This window comes from Schistocerca gregaria, chromosome 4, assembly GCF_023897955.1.
Source record: "Schistocerca gregaria isolate iqSchGreg1 chromosome 4, iqSchGreg1.2, whole genome shotgun sequence".
NCBI classification, from domain to species: Eukaryota; Metazoa; Arthropoda; class Insecta; order Orthoptera; family Acrididae; genus Schistocerca; species Schistocerca gregaria.
Window position 1 is genome coordinate 542246130 of NC_064923.1, and position 17637 is coordinate 542263766.

The 17637-nt window shown below is 43.7% G+C and overlaps 1 protein-coding gene across 1 annotated transcript in view; it reads left to right on the forward strand.

Moving 5' to 3' along the window:
* Positions 1-4616: 4616 nt before the first annotated feature.
* Positions 4617-17637, forward strand: part of LOC126267798 (sodium channel protein Nach-like) — a 139512-nt gene continuing 126491 nt past the window's right edge. The window contains exon 1 of the mRNA XM_049973102.1: positions 4617-4708. Within this exon, the coding sequence (XP_049829059.1) occupies positions 4617-4708 (92 nt within the window). The remainder of the gene's footprint in view (positions 4709-17637) is intronic.

Here is a 17637-nt window from a genome sequence, read left to right on the forward strand (position 1 = left end):
TTTTCTCACAGTCCTTTCACGAAATCTATCTCATCGGCGTTATATACAGCAGATGTGGGGTAACAGGATGTTCCGTCTTCATGAATTAACGGCATCACCTCTACACTTTTACCTGAAGTAAACTTCGTTGTTTTGCTACTTCCTGTAATTTATTATTTTTTGAATCTCCTTAACCAGGTCGAAAAAACTTTAAATCACCAATGTTCATCTCGGCTGCGATTCAGACGGCCCAATCTCATCGAACTCTATCGCCAACGATGCATTGGCTCTCACGAGCTGTTACGAGTTTGTTATTCGTCTCAAAAAAGTAATAACTTTTATCATTAATTGAACGTGTGATTTTGCAACGAATGTTCAGCTACGGACTGTTGGCTTTGTTTAAAATGATGGAAGGACAGTTCAGTGGAAAACAATTGGAGCTGAACTCGTTTCTATAGATCAAACTTTTAATTAGGTGCTACACTAGGTCGTCATTATTAAATTCAGCAGCCGCGAGTGACGCAGTCTCCAGTTTTAGCAATGCAGAGGCGGCTTGCTTGTATGCTGTGATGGTCTACCTTGGCAACTAATCTCCTCGATACGACTGCGCGGTCACCCGAGGCAATGTAGAACCCTGCAGTACCAGGGAATCGACTCCACGGCATGCCTGCCCACAGCAGGCTAATTTCCATAAATGCTTACAATAGACTCTCTGCCGCTGTATCTTAACATTAACTTACAGCAACTTACAGCTCTTACATCAAGGCACACCCTAAGTAAGCAAACTACCAATCAGAATCGGAGCCTACTATAACTTGTTGTACATTTTAGTCTCGTTCCAATGCTATTACATGCATTACAGTCAACTTGATTATACAATAGCTAAATCAATACAGCTCACAATATACATAAGTTCAGGTTTTTTTAGACAAAATTATGTTTTTGTTTGTTTTCCACGTCCCATTCAACTCAATAACGTATAGTCTCAGTAGCCCTTAATATAAACTGAAGTGTAAACTGTACGTCACAATATATAAAGGGCAATCGAATAAAAACGAGGCAGACGGAAAGAAAGTGAACTGTTTATTATATCAAAAATAATTGTCATTGCCGGCCGGAGTGACCGAGTGTTTCTCGGTGCTACAGTCAGGAACGGCGCGACCGCTACGGTATCAGGTTCGAATCCTGCCTCGGGCATGGATGTGTGTGATGTCCTTAGGTTAGTTAGGTCATCAGTCCCCTAGAACTTAGAACTACTTAAACCTAATTAACCTAAGGACATCACACAAAACCCAGCCATCACGAGGCAGAGAAAATCCCTGACACCGCCGGGAAACGAACCCGGGAACCCGGGCGTGGGAAGCGAGAACGCTACCGCACGACCACGAGATGCGGGCAAGTAGTTCTAAGTTCTAGGGGACTGATGACCTTATAAGTTAAGTCCCATAGTGCTCAGAGGCATATGAACCATTTTTTTAATTGTCATAATTGATCATACTCTACAAGCAAAAAAAAATAAGTACATCTTTTCACAGATTGCCAGTTCGCTCAAGATATGATGCTGCAACACTGCATATGGAGTACATGAAATGATTACATCTACAGCTCAACAGAACAAGCGGTTTTGTGGTAGCAGGTACTGACCCCTGCTCAAACGCCCACATTAGTATGTGGTGTAGCGTCCATGGGTAGGAAAGTACACGCTGACTCTGGCATCCAGTCGATAGTTCAGTTGGCGAATACTGTCCTGAGATACGTTATGTCACGACTGTTCGATTTCTTTACGTAGTTCTGTAGGAGTTATTCGTTCATCTGTGTCCTCGGTGGCTCAGATGGATAGAGCGTCTGCCATGTAAGCAGGAGATCCCGGGTTCGAGTCCTAGTCGGGGCACACATTTTCAGCTGTCCACATCGAGGTATATCAACAACGCCTGTCGGCAGCTGAGGGTTTCAGTTAGTCATCATTAATTCCAGGGAAAAGCTGCACTGTCAACAATAGTAATCTGTTTTTTCGAGAGCAGTTACTGTCTTCATATATATCGTTAATCGAATTGGACGAGTTACTTGTCAGCCCATCGCATCCTACTCATGTTCGATTGGTGACAAGTCCGCGTATCGAGCTGGCCATGGAAGCTGTAGAGGACGTTGAATTTCATGATCAGTATGTGGGCGAGCATTGTCCTGTTGGAACAATCCATCATCTTCATGTTGGAAGAACAGCAAAAGAATGGGTGCAACAACACTTTTATATGTACCGAGCGCTGGACAGCATCCATTCTAGAAACATCATATGTGAATGAGAGCCGTAGCTTGTTACAGCCAGACGGAGAAAGTGCTAGTGTGTTTTTGGCGATGCACTCTACCAGACAGCGCTCGCCAGGCCTACATCGTACGCGCAAACGGCCATCGTGTGCAAGGAGAATCTGCTTTCATCGCTGAAGACCACGGTGGGACATCCATCTACCAAGCGATCCTCTGACGGCACCCGTCAGGCCGAGCGGTTCTAGGCGCTTCAGTCTGGAAACGCGCGACCGCTGCGGTCGCAGGTTCGAATCCTGCATCGGGCATGGATGTGTGTGATGTCCTTAGCTTAGTTAGGTTCAAGTAGTTCTAAGTTCTAGGAGATTGATGACCTTAGATGTTAAGCCCAATAGTGCTCAGAGCCATTTGAGCCATTTGAACGGCACCAGTCAAGCCGTGCACGTTCATGCTGCGGCATGAGTGGAATACGGGCTAGAGGTGTGCGTGCCCGTAGTTCCATTGTTAATGAAACGATCGGCAACATGTGTTGATACGTCTGGGTTCACAATGGGTGGTAGCTGTACGATCTCCCAATGCTGCCCTTACCATAAACGACCCTGGCGGTCGTCTGTGTTGGGTGGATGTTTAGAACCTCGTCTACGGATGTGACAATGTGATAAATGATACCGTCGTTGTGCAACTGACGCAGCGCGTCCAGTTTGTGTGTAATTCTCCGAAAAGACCATCTCATCACTCGGAAGGCCACAATCTGACCTCTTTCAAAGTCGTTCAGTTGGCTGTAGCAAGCACGAGTGCTTCTCCGCGGCATGGTTGCCTGTGGACAAAGACGGCGGGCTATTAGTTATGCCACTACGCTATCTGCCCGGAAAATTTTTTTCGGTTGACCAAGGAACCACAATTATACCCAGGAGTGTATCTCTTCGTGTGTCCAAAACATGGAAATAGCATGGGGAGAGATAGGGACTGTAAGGAGGATGTGTGACGGCTTCCCACAGAAACTTCTGCAGTCGAAACAACCTTGGCGTTGTGTGCACCCACCCACACAAAGCACTGACTGTCATGTCTCATAGTGAAATGATTGTATTAACAGTTAGGAAATTAATTTTGAAATAATAAACAGTTTACTTACTTTTTTACGTCTCGCTCGTTTTCATTTGACTGCCCCTTATAAATTTCACGTATTCTTCTGTACAAAGACGTAACTTCACTATAGTCAGTATAGAGGGTGAACCAAACCTCCACCGACAATCTTTGAGTGATGGCAGAATCGATCAAAATAATAAAAAAAAATTGTCTGGTAAACATGGGCTCCATAACGTATACTTTCTGTGCTATAAGCTCTTGTTCATCTTCCATAATGTGAAGCACATCATAATTTGTGAGGAAGTGGTATGGAACAAAACAAGGAAAAAAAGTCCAATAAACAAGGGCTCTAAAATGCATACTTTCAGAGCTATGAGCTCTTGTTCAGTAGAAAAGCTGTGTCTCCCAGTAGCGACGTTTAACAAGTGCAGACTGTGTCTGTTAGACATTTTTTCCTTGTTTTCGTCCGTTCAACCGCCTCTGAAAGTCTGTCGGTGGAGCTATGGTTCGGCGTATTACAGGCAACAAAAGATCGATAAGCCAACAATATTAAAACAAATATGTATTTGTGAAAAATGTAATTCAATTATGAATACTAGAAAAAGTGCGAGTGGTGTTCGGGATAACTGAAGAACAAATTTCTGCACTCCCAGGAAAAAGTCAAAAAGTAGCTTGCAAGATTTGATTATGTTATGTTACATGGCGATACAAAAACGATACCGTGGCACATTTCTGAGAAGATGAGAAGCTTTCTCAGTAGCTATCACTAGTATTTATCTTATAACCTCGTAAAACTTTTGCTCATTAGTCTCTTCTTTCTACATTTTTGCCACTTTTTTCACATTTGTTAAAATTTTCTATTTTTCCTTTCATAATGAGAAGTGGCGCTACATATTTTCGTGAACATCTGAGATATTCATCAAATGTACCATTGGCTACATCTGACTCTGAATTAACTTTGGAGAATACGTTCAAAAACAGAAAAGCAGAAAACCGATTTTGTTGACGGATGAGAAGTTTTATGCAAAATATCTTCATTCATCACTAAGCAGTTAAGGAACGTCGGTGCCGTTCTGTCAAAAACAATCTGAAAAATGGGCCGGGTTCAAATGAGCAGAATACGGTTTCTCTGCGGTGTCTTCACAGCCAATGATGTATCGAACAGAGGACCAAAAGACTAGTAGGGCGAGTGACATTTGACGGTTAATAAGGCGCAGTCACGCCAGCCAGTGATCAATGCCGGCGCCCTGCAGACAGCGCGCCGACAACACGGAGTGAACGCAGCGGGCGCCATGTGGAGGACCGTGCTGAGGGAGTTCGCCGAGGAGACGACGCTGCACGGCTGCCGGTACCTCGTGCCCGGTCGCAGCGGCCCGTGCGTCAGGTACGGACTTCACCAGAAACACACCATGGCAGACACGTCAGAGTCACTAACTAAACCAACAGCAAGGCCGTTATGTAATGATATGGTCAGTCTTTTCTGAGTTGTTACAGGGCTCTTCGATTTAGCTTTCACCTGAAGAAACAGAGTTCAAAATTGTATACTAACAACATTTTTAAGCACATCATTCACCAACTGTACAAAAGAACAAGCAGGAAATGGGATGTTCTACCAGTATCTAAATGAGTGGCTAATGGGCTAATAATGACGTACTTTGCTGACCGTATGGAAAGTTATTTTCGTTGTCGTGCTGTTAAAATAATCACTGAACAGTTATAACTAGATATACAAATAAATATATAAAATAACGGTCTGCAAACGAGCTGCTTGCGAGGGAAGAGCAAATGTGTGTTTACTAGCCACAACACAATACAATATGATCCTATGCACTTGTTCATACAAGAGTTTTCCAAACGTTAATTCTTCAATTAGTACCCTTCTAACTGAACTTGAATTTTGCCCATTGCAAATCTTTGCGTAAAATACACTCAGGTGACAAACGTCAACGTCCTAACATAGTTACGGACCAGTTCTTGCCCACCATAGTGCAGAAACTCGCGTAGACTCAACACGTCGTTGGAAGCCCTAGCAAAATATTGCCCCATAGTGAGATTTTCACTCTGCAGCGGAGTGTGCGCTGATTTGAAACTTCGTGGCAGATTAAAACTATGTCGGACCGAGACTCAAACTCGGGACCTTTGCCTTTCGCGGGCAAGTGATCTACCATCTGAACCACCCAAGCACGACTCACGCCCCGCCCTCACAGCTTTACTTCTGCCAGCACTTGCCCGCGAAAGACAAAGGTCCCGAGTTCGAGTCTCCGTCCGTCACACAGTTTTAATGTACTAGGAAGATTGATACTGACCCATGCTGCCTCGATAGCTGTCCGTAATTGCGAAACTGTTGTTGGCTCAGGATTTGGTGCACAAACTGGCGTCCCATAAATGTTTGATGGGACTCATGTCGGGCGATCTGGGTGGCCATATCATTCGCTCGAACTGTTCAGAACCTTCTTAAAACCACTGGAAAACAACTATGGTTGCTGGTAAACCTCTCGGGATGTGAGGACGTAGTCCGAGAGATTCTTTTGTCCCTGACGTTTCGTCCAGAACTGCGCTGGACATCCTCAGAGGCGCTCCTCCGCTGAGTCTTGCCGACTAACTAGTCGGACGTCGTAGAGCGATATAAATACTGTAGGAAAGGGGACGTGATCAAAGTAACACAAGATGAGTAGAGATAATCCTTGTCAGAGATAAAACGTAACTATCAATTGTCGCCTTTGACAAGGCGCGACGAGGCATCGTGTCAACCATAAAAATACCATAGTTGTTGGGGAACAGGAAGTCTATGAGTGTCTGAAAATAATCTCCAAGTACCCGAACATAACTATTTCTGGTTGTACCAGAGGACCCAGCCCACTCCACGTAATATGGAGCTACCATCAGTTTGCAGCATCTCTCCTTCACAACTTAGGTCCATGGCTTTGCGGGTCCTACACCACTCACGAATCCTACCATCAGCTCTTACCAACTGAAATCGGGGTTCATCTGACCATGATATGGTTTTCCAGCCATCTAGGGTCCAACCGATAAGGTCACGAGCCCATAAGAGGCGATAAAGGCGATGTCGTGCTGGTAGCAAAAACTCTCGCGTCGATCGTCTGCTGCCATAACCCATTAACGGTAGATTTCGCCGCACTGTCCTGAGGATACGTTCGTCGTACGTCCCACATTAATTTATTCAATTATTTCCGCATTATTGCTTGTCTGTAAGCACTGACAACTGTACGCAAACGCCGTCGCTTTCGGTTGTTAAGTGATGGTCCTCTGTCACTGCGTTGCCCTCAGCGAGAGGTAATGCCTGAAATTTGGTATTTTCGCCACGCTATTGACAATGTGCACCTCGGGATATTGATTTCCTTAACGATTTACGAAACGGAATGTCCCATGGGTCTAGCTCCAACCACCATTCTGTGTTCACAGTCTGTTAATTACCGTCGTGCAGCTATAATCACGGCGGAAACATTTTGACACAAATCACCTGAGCACAAATAATTGCCCCGAAAATGCAGAGCCCTTTTATAACTTGTGTAAGCGATACTACCTCCACGTTTATATATGCATATCACTATCCCCTGAGTTTTTGTAATCTCAGTGTACGTCACTTCTTCAGACTCTTACATGTTGTAATTTTTTCTGCATTCGTGCTTGTTAAAGGACGTGTTCCATATAACTTACTCTACACTCGTAAATGTTAATCAATGTATTCTACTTGTTCTCTTCGCATTATTGCACTCTTCTCTGTGTTAAATATTCTTACAAACTCCTCCGTACCATCAAGCAAATCTTGAGAAGACAGTACACGCCAATAGTTCTTCAGACTTACTGGTGGCAGTGCGGTACACGTAATTTTTTCAATTTGACCCCAGACACAAAATTCCATGGTAATGAGGTCAGGTCAGGTTGGAAGCCAAGCTACAGGTCCTTTCCGCCAATCCCTCTTGAACTATATTATCACGTTAGACGCCTAATATCAGCAGAAAAATATGCTTATGCCCCATCACTCGCTTATCACATCTCGCATTAATGGACCAACGGTTAAATTCGCGTCCTTTTAGGAGGTTATTTAATCGAAAATTTTACATTTCAAATGTAAACTGACGGAAAAAAAATTCGCAACACCAAAACATGATTGATGTAGAGTAATGCAATATCTGGAATACATTTGTCTAGGTAACATATTTAAGCGATAAACATTGCAAGATCACTGGTTGATGTAAGCGCGAGATAAGCCATTGCAAATATGAAATTCTGGTGTGTTTATAAATGGTGTAACCACCAGACTGTCGAATATAATCATGCAAACGTGAATGCATTGTGTTCTACGGGTTCCGGATATCAGTTTGTGGGATGGAGTTCCATGCCCGTTGCACTTGCACGGTCATTGCAGGGACGGTTATTTCTGTGCGTGGATACTACTGCAGTTATTGCTCGATGATGTCCCATATGTGCTCGACTGGAGACGGATGTGGTGATCGAGCAGGCCAAGGCAACATGTCGACACTCCGTGGATCATAACAGCAGCATGTGGGCAAGCATTATCCAGCTGGAACAAACTTCCTGGAATGTTGTTCATGAATGGCAGCACAACAAGGCGAATATCCAGACTGACGTACAAATTTGCAGTCAGCGTGTGTGGGATAGCCACGAGAGTGATTCTGTATCAAATCGCACCCCTGGCCAGAAGTCTAGGTGTAGTCCAATATGTCTACCACGCATGCAGGTTTGTTGCATACCTCAACTGGCCTCCTTCTAACCAACACTCGGCCATCCCAGCACCGAGACAGAACCAGCATTCATCAGAAAACACAAAGGACTCAACCCTGCTCCCCAATGGGTCGGAGATGTCGTCCAAGTAACCAATCTGTAACAATTCGTTCTGTTCAAATGGTTCAAATAGCTCTGAGCACTATGGGACTTAACGTCTATGGTCATCAGTCCCCTAGAACTTAGAACTACTTAAACCTAACTAACCTAAGGACATCACACACATCCATGCCCGAGGCAGGATTCGAACCTGCGACCGTAGCAGTCACGCGGTTCCAGACTGAGCGCCTTAACCGCTAGACCACCGCGGCCGGCATGGCTACTTTCCTCCAAAGTCTTTCTTCAGCAAGGCAGAAGGAACATCTGATTTCTCGTAGCGGTTTTCCGTGATTTCCCTAAATCACTCCAGGCAAATGCCGGGATGGTTCCTCCGAAAGGGCGCGGCCGACTTCCTTCCCCATCCTTCCCAAATCCGATGAAACCGATGACCTCGCTGTCTGGTCTCCTCCCCAAAAACAACAACAACAACAACATCTCGTAGCACTGTCACACGACCTCGTCTAAACTCAGTGAGATGTAGATAACGGTGTCTTTGTCGCCTTAAAGGCGTTCTTGACTAATAAAAACTCACAAAGCTCAGTCTCAAAGGTAACTAACACTCACGACCGTTACAATGTGTATTTAAAGCAAACCTGATTTGTATCCCCACAATGGCGTTACTAGCGCCACTCTAACGCTACTGCCATTAAATGTGAACAGACACCGTCTTTCAAATTTATAATCACGACTGTTAACTTTCATTTGAATAAACATCATCTTTCAACTGTAGAAACACGACTGCCAACTTTCATTTAAGGCGCAAAACTCCTCGTTGATGTTGTGATTTTTTTCCGTCAGTTTCTTTGTACTAAGAAAGCTGTCGACTCATTTAAATACTTAGGCATTACAATTACGAACACACTGCTTTTTTTGACAACATGGTTAGAAAGTGCAAGAAACCAGCCTAAAAGACTGGCTGCACTACGCTTGCCCGACCTCTTCCGGGGTGCTCCTGCGCCGTATGGGATTCTTTCCAGCTAGGATTGACGGAAGGCGTCGAGGAACTTACAGGATTTTTGTTTTTATATTGTCACGAAATAGGAAAACGAGCTTCAGGAATCTGATAAGCGAGTTGGTGTGGCGATCATTAAAACAAAGCGCTTTTCGATGTGGAAAAATCTTGCGCGTAATGGTTCAAATGGCTCTGAGCACTATGAGACTTAACATCTATGGTCATCAGTCCCCTAGAACTTAGAACTACTTAAACCTAACTAACCTAAGGACATCACACAACACCCAGCCATCACGAGGCAGAGAAAATCCCTGACCCCGCCGGGAATCGAACCCGGGAACCCGGGCGTGGGAAGCGAGAACGCTACCGCACGACCACGAGATGCGGGCTCTTGCGCCTAGTGTCAATCACCAACTTTCTCTGCTGAATACCAAAATATTTTGTTGACTCTCATGTAGATAGGAAAAAGTGACGATCATGGTAAAGTAAAAGACAGTTGCCCGGGAAGATTATGAAATATTTTAAGATTGCAGGACAGTTGATTTAGCTTGCTATATTTTTGTAGATTTGATTACTACTGAAACACATATGAATGATGCAACTACAAAAGCACTTTTGATTATGACTGATTACTCACATGTGAGAAATGTTGAACATACGAATACAGCAATGAATGTACAATCGTAACTGACTGATAACAAATAAACATCTTAATGTAATGAGTATTTTAACGCAGCAGAGTTAATTTACTTTTATTTAAACGAACATGCACGCGCGATCAATTTTTCTGACTGCATACGAGCACCATCCCATATCCTCTTTCTTCTGTGTCTAACCAACCTTTAAATATTCTAGTAGCTGTCGGGAGTCAGGTGATTATTGGCACGTATCTGGGATATTGATCCCAATGGCCTCATACCGCAACGTAAATCTGAAGGGAAGCTATACTGTGTTGTGTCTTGAAACCAGTAATCAGGTAATGGCATAACTTGATCTTGACCATGTGGTTACCAGAACTTTCGTATTTTCTAGTGTGAATCACCTTGTACTGACTGTTTAAATAAAAATTTGAAGCTGTGGACGTGTGAAACCAACCTTCGATACAAGCATCTAAAAAAGGAGGATGAAAATTCACACATAGCAACTTTTTACTCCAAATATTTTAAACTAAAGGCACACGTGTTCATTGTACGTCATACACTGTTCGCCCCAGGTCACAGTATTTAGGAACAAGGGAAACCGCTAACCAAAACTGACGAAGTCTATTTTCATATATATCGGGTATTCAAAAAACCGAATTAACAACAGAGATTCACCATACAAAATGTACAAAGCCACCCTTCAGACACTGCCGCACTTTACCCATGGTCGTTACGAAGACATCTGTTTCCCACAGTATGCAAAATAAAAACACCACGAAGATTGCTCGAATAACTTCCAGGATCACACAAGGGACAGATTTTATGCCGTAAAAGGCCCACGGATTCTGGCCTCATTAATCACTACCTGGTCAGACGAGGAACTTGGGTTTAACTAGTCATCCACCTGGCACACAAAATCTCGAATTCATCAAAGATATCATTTCCAGGGCGTTACCAGCACATCACACATTTCAGGGTAACAAATTCCCAAATAGTTAGAAATACAGGCCGAGTACCTCATCATGTGAACCTACACAAAGGAACATGGCAGAAAATACCAACCAACGTTTTGGCAGGATAATTTAAGAAGCTTTGTATACACAGAAACACATAAAGCACTGCAAGGCAAGGCGTTTACGAAACAAACGAGAAGGTAACATTAAAACTGAATAGGAGGTGAGGGTCATATAGGGTTTGAAGAAAACTCACTCATTATGGAATTGATTCCAGTAATTAAACCGAGAGGAGACAGATAGCGACGAAAGTGATAAATCTGATTCTTGCTTTCTCGCTCAAGTAATATTCACCGTCAGACAGCGGTGGTGCCGAGATCAATCACAGACAGCGTCGGCGACCCCATTGTCTCCACGAGACCATCCAGCGGGCCTTTCTCCACCTCCTTCACCTACATTCTTTACCGGAGCCTATGATATCTCATTTGACCAGTGGTCACAGACTGCGCTCAGATCTTGATCCATTTGTCTTCCTGTGGACCGCTGACGTGGCATTTTCGACCAACTTGGGAGCCAGAGTACGATACTAGGAATCAATGTTTACCATACATGGAAAGCCCTCATTCTCTCTCTCTCTGCTCACACATGCCAAATATACAAGCTATTTCTATTAAAATACATAACAATAGTAAAATACCACATACAAATCTGACTTCACACTGTCACTCTATCGGACCCATATAGTAAGGATCTTTTAATTTTTCCTACGTACTTTTTGAGAATTTAATGGTAGAAAAATAAGATATTTTATATAGATTGGTCCCACAGCTATGATATATAACTTCACAAATGACAGCATGTAACACCGAAAGCTGGTGTTAAAAGTATTCTTTAATAAGCTAAAACTGCCTGAGATCATTTTCCAACACAGCATGGGTTAACAGAAAAAGAATGCATTGGAATCAAATGACGTCAAGAAGGAGCTTATAGTCAAAAAGTCGACTGGAAACTGTATGTGGAATAAACATGCTAAACTTTGTATGATGTTGTGAACTACGCAGCATGTTTAGTCACTACACGGCTTCCACTAATCCCCCATTCGGTGCCCCGGATGGAGACTGACAAAGGGAATGCGACCATGAGGAAAAGATTGAAATTTGAAACAAAGGGTAATGTTATGTGAGTGAGGGCGTAAAATTTAAGAAATTTGACAGTGATTAGCAAGCTAGAAAGTCTCAAAAGGGAAATGCTAAAGCTCATATAGTGGGGTGAACGAAGTAAACTGGAAAGAAGAATAATGATTTCTGCTCAAATGAATAGGGTATAATATAATCCATTATGGAGTAGTATCAATAGCAGCAGAAAGTGATATAAAGGGAGCGGGGCTCGTTATGAATAGGAAGGTAGGACAGAGAGTGAGTTACTGTGAACAGATCAGTATCGAGTTATTCTCATCACAATCGAAACCAAACCCACTCCAACACCAATATACATGCCGACGTCAACAGCAGAAATTGAACAGACAGGATTGAACAGATAGGAAAAGTATGGCTACAGGAACAGTGTGAAGAAACCGAAAATGAAATGACTGTCAGAATGACTGACTCAGCGTATAGAAAAGTCGGAAGTGCTTTCGGTGGTATTAAAAGCAAGGTTGACAACATTAAGAATGCAATGGGGACTCACTGTTAAATGCAGAGCAGACAGCAGATAGGTGTAAGGAATATGTTGAAGGACCCTATGAGGGTAAACTTGTCTGCTGACGTGATAGGAGAAGAAATGGGAGGCAGAAAAACGGACAGAGGGGATCCAGTTTTAGAATCACGATTTAAAATAGCTGTGAACGACTTACGATTGAATAAGGCAGAAGGGATAGACAACATTCCATCAGCATTTCTAAAATCACTGCGGGAAGTGGCAACAAAACGACTATTCACGTTGGTGTGTCGAATCTATGAGTCTGGCGATCTGACTTTCCGAAAAACATCATCCACACTATTCAGAAGACTGCAAGAGCCGTCAAATGCGAGAATTATCGCACAGTCAGCTTAACAGCTCATGCATCCAAACTGCTGACCAGAATAATATCCAGAAGAATGGAAACGAAAATTGAAGATGTGTTACATGACGCACAGTTTGGCTTGAGGAAATGTAAAGGCACGTCAGAGGCAATTCTGATGCTGCAGTTACTAATACAAGCATGACTGATGAAATATGAAGAGATCTTCATAGGATTTGTCGACGTGGGAAAGCGTTCCACAATGTAAAATGGTGCAAGTTGTTCGAATTTCTCAAAAAAAAAAGGTAAGCTATAGGAAAAGACGGGTTCAAATGGCTCTGAGCACTATGGGACTTAACATCTATGCTCATCAGTCCCCTAGAACTTAGAACTACTTAAACCTAACTAACCTAAGGACATCACACAACACCCAGTCATCACGAGGCTGAGAAAATCCCTGACCCCGCCGGGAATCGAGCCCGGGAACCCGGGCGCGGGAAGCGAGAACGCTACCCCACGACCACGAGCTGCGGACAAAAGACGGTTAATATGTGATATGTGATATGTACAAGAGCCAAGAGGAAACAATAAGAGTAGAAATCAAGACGAAGTGCTTGGACTAAAAGCGTGCAAGACATTGATGCAGACTTTCACCCTGTTGTTCAATCTATACATCAAAGAAGCAATCACAGGAATAGCAGACACTTTCAACAGTGGAATTAAAATTCAAGGTGAAAGGATATATATGATAAGATTTGCAGATGGCATTGCTATCGACAGTGGAAATGGAGAAGAATTACAGGATCTGCTGAATGGAACGAACAGTCTAATGAGCTCATAATACCGACTGAGAGTAAATCGAAGAAAGACGGAAGTCACTAGACGTAGCAGAAATGTGAACAGCAAGAAATTAACATCATGATTGGCGATCACGAGGCAGATAGATTGCTACCTAGGCAGCAAAGTAACCCATGATGACCGGAGTAAGGAGGGCATCAAAAGTAGACTAGCACCGACATAAAGAGAATTCCTGGCCAACAGAAGTCTGCTGGTATCAAACTTAGACCTTAATTTAAGGGAAAAAATTCTGAGAATGTACACTCGACAGCAAAGTAAATGGGTCACGCCTGAATTCCAACGTGTAGGCTGCAACTGAATGTATGCAACCAACATATCATATGTGTGTTGCACATCGTCGCAACCCTCCACAGTACAGTCGCTATAAGATACACAATGGGTACCGCTAGAGACTATTAGAGAACACCGGTCTTTGTGACAGTCTGCCCAAATGTAAAGTAACACCACGATAGTACAAAAGAGATCAGACAATCCTTAACGTTTGTAAACTAAACTTAATTACAAGAAGTGACATTTCAAACGTTATGGGACAACTAATTTTGCCATATAAATTGTTCAGTAATCCTTAGGCACAATTAAATATTTGAGACAGTATACGGATTTATAAAGTTGTATGGCAATTGGAAACAAGTTCTTTGCTGTCTAAAAGGTTTACCCAACACATGCTGAACGTAGTTCAACGTTCAACGGAGAGTGGTTTCGCTTCAACTTTATGTAATACTAAGCAGTTAAAAGAAAACGTGATTAACGGCGGCAAGTAGTCTACGGAAATCCCAACATTAACAGCGAGTCACAAGTAATGTCATTGTTCACATAACTCATCAACAGTTCCTTGTACACGAAGTTGTACTTTAAATGACATGACGGAAGTCTTCGTTCTGGATCCGGATGCAAACCCAGAACGTAAAGCCATGGTTAACCAAGCAAAGGTTTGTGCCTTATCGAGACTCGATCACTAGGCAGAAAGAGACTTCAAATATTGACGTTTGCACCAGTATCAGTTATCAATTCTCAACTTGAATGTAAATGACGATAATGTTTGCACGAAACAAGGAACCCTAACATGACAATTATCTTCTTGGTAATTAATCTCGAAAGACGTTGTATAGTGTTGCATTGTCAGCGAACAAAGGATGCACCTGCTTAAAATTGAAATAACGTCATGTAATGTGTGCGACAACGATGCGAACCCAGCACCTAATCACATTGTTGAATATGTACGTAATATCAGAATGTAGATATCACAGTTTGTCACCAGCAGTGAGGCTGGAACCTTAAATGACGACTGAAGTTGTATTGCTTGACCGGGATTCGAACCCGGCGCCTACCGCCGTCGTTGTCTAACAAGTAACAGGTGAGAAATGTCCAATGTCGGTCCACCATTACAGAGATGTGCGCGTGTTTCACTAGAAATAAGGAGACAGAAACGTCTATGCCCACCGACTGTCGAACGCCGCACACATTATTATGAAGACACGTTGATAATCAAATTCTTATTCAGTAGCAGCTAGCAGTAGCATGTTTAGCTGCAAACCTTAAGGCCTTTCTCATCTCTAGTAACATGTTGCCTAATATGTGCGATATCATGGTGTTAATTTAAGAGTGCATTGACTGCCGTAACGAGCAATGTTCTCTAGTAGTCGTGTATCCTTGATATGTACGAGTAAATGAAGTGCTTCAGCAGAAAGTTATTTCCGTTATGCAGCAGGTATTGTTTCAGAGACACTGACTATATGTTATAAGTGCGCAAAATGTGTATTATATACTGTTATTTGGGGAAACTGCCGCCAAACCTGTTTACTTTTACATTCCTCTTAGTTGTCGTGGTTGAATACACGTTTTCATAAGCTCAAATAGCCCTGAACACTATGGGACTTAACATCAGTCTCCTAGAACTTAGAACTACTTAAACCTAACTAACCTAAGGACATCACACACATCCATGCCCGAGGCAGGATTCGAACCTGAGACCGTAGCGGTCACGCGGTTCCAGACTGAAGCGCCTAAAACCGCTCGGCCACACCGGCCGGCGTTTTCTTAAGGTTACATCTAATGCAGAGCGCTTGCAAGAAATAATACTTTCCTGCGCTATGCTATTGCTAGCTAGGTGAAATATTTTCTGGTAGCTTTGTTTAAAATTAATCTATATTTGAACGTATTGTTCGTCAAATATTTGAATGGATCGTTAACTGTAGGTGTGCCTCCCCATGTTATAGCATAATAGCTGTAGTTGCATTAATTTATACTACAGACTTGGGTAGGTTAGGAGTAACTTTTGATCCTTCAAGGGGTGATCGTGGCCTTGCGGGCCCGGTCTGTACTAGCCACGGCTTCGCGAGCTACGGGCCAGCCAGGTTGGCCGAGGCGAGACGGAAGTGAGCGAGCTGGCGGTGGCGTTCGTGGGACAACAGCCCGGGACGAGCCAGCACGGCTGCGCCGCATGCCTCTGCCTCTGCTGCTCCGTTTGACGTAAATATGTGTACCTCCTCTCCTGGCATCAGTATAAGAACGGCAAGCAGAAATACACATCAGGCTGTCTGCCGTAATGGCTCACTGGGAGAGGTCTATTCGAGATAGAGTCGTCGCTCTCATTGAAGAAGGAGGATGTTCCATCAGAGAAGCTAGCACACGGCATGGCGTACCACATACCACTGCAACGAGATGGCGGAGGATCTGCCTTGAAAGGGGCACCACCAACAGGGCTCCTGGCTCAGGCAGGAAGAGAGTGATCCCACAGCAGGAAGACAGGGACCTAGTGTCTAGGAGCAGAGAAAACCCCTTTCTGGACGCGAAGCAGTAGAGGCGGGAGACCAACGTCCCCGGCTCCAGTGACACGATTCGCCGAAGGCTGAGGGACGCTGGACTGCATGCACGACGATCCGCCGTGAAACAAGAGTTCAGCGAAGACAACGTTATATACCGGCTAGCATTTGCAGAGCTCCATCTGAGGGCGTCGTGGGACAATGTCATTTTCACTGATGAAAAGGTGTTTTCCACCGGTAGCAATGGTCTACGAATCGTTTACAGGCCAGAAGGGACTCGCCATCTACGCGAATATATAACCACGACGATACGAAGTGGCCGGTTATCTGTTACCTGCTGGTGTTGGATTTCTGCGAGAGGGGCGGGAATTCTTTACAGGATAGAAGGAACTCTGTACAGTGTGCAGTATGCCCCCATATTGGAAAATGTGATTCTTCCGTCAGTGCGAATGCTGTACGCAGAAGGGGACGTCACACTGCAAGAGGACGGTTCTCCCATTCAGAAGTCTGCATTTGTTCAGCAGCGGCTCTCCACGATTGGCGTCAACGTCATGGACTGGCCGCCACGGGCGGGTGATATGAACCCCATGGAAAACATGTGGGCTGAGGTCGCCAGAGCATTAACAGAGAACTGGCCCTGACACCAACCAACTACTGCGGACGCTCTTTGGGACTGCGTCCTGGGAGCCTGAGAGGAAGTTGCTTCTTCAGGTTTTTACGTCCGGCGGCTTATACATTCTATGCCAAGACGCATGATAGAAGTACCAAATAATGAAGGATTCTGGATAAAATACTAGAGTCCTGAAAATGTTTTTATGCCTTCTTTTTCGTCATTTTTACTCATTGGGAGCTAGCGGAAGATCGCGTGGCAACATAAAAGATACAATATGGGTTAGTTTTCCTTTGAGTTGCCCTTTTAATTCATGTGGGTTTCTTTTGAATATACAGTTTGTTAATTATTCTATTTTGATTTCATTTATACCCTGTCTAGATACTTACAAACCATTCAGCGTAGATGGTCTCTGTCACAGTAGTTCTTTTTAATTCAAATACATCTCTCTCTTCCCCTCCATCCATGAATACACCCTCCGTCCTCCACACAATACGCAAACGATTTCCTATTATGTATACTCGTTGTTAATATCTTCTCTGTTCTCTCTCACACTCTCTCTCTCTCGCTGACACTATCGCCGCAAGTGTCCTTCTATTCCATTCCCCCAAAACTTTATAAACAAATTCAGCGGTTTCCATTGACGCTACATTTTCTATTTTAATTGCTGCT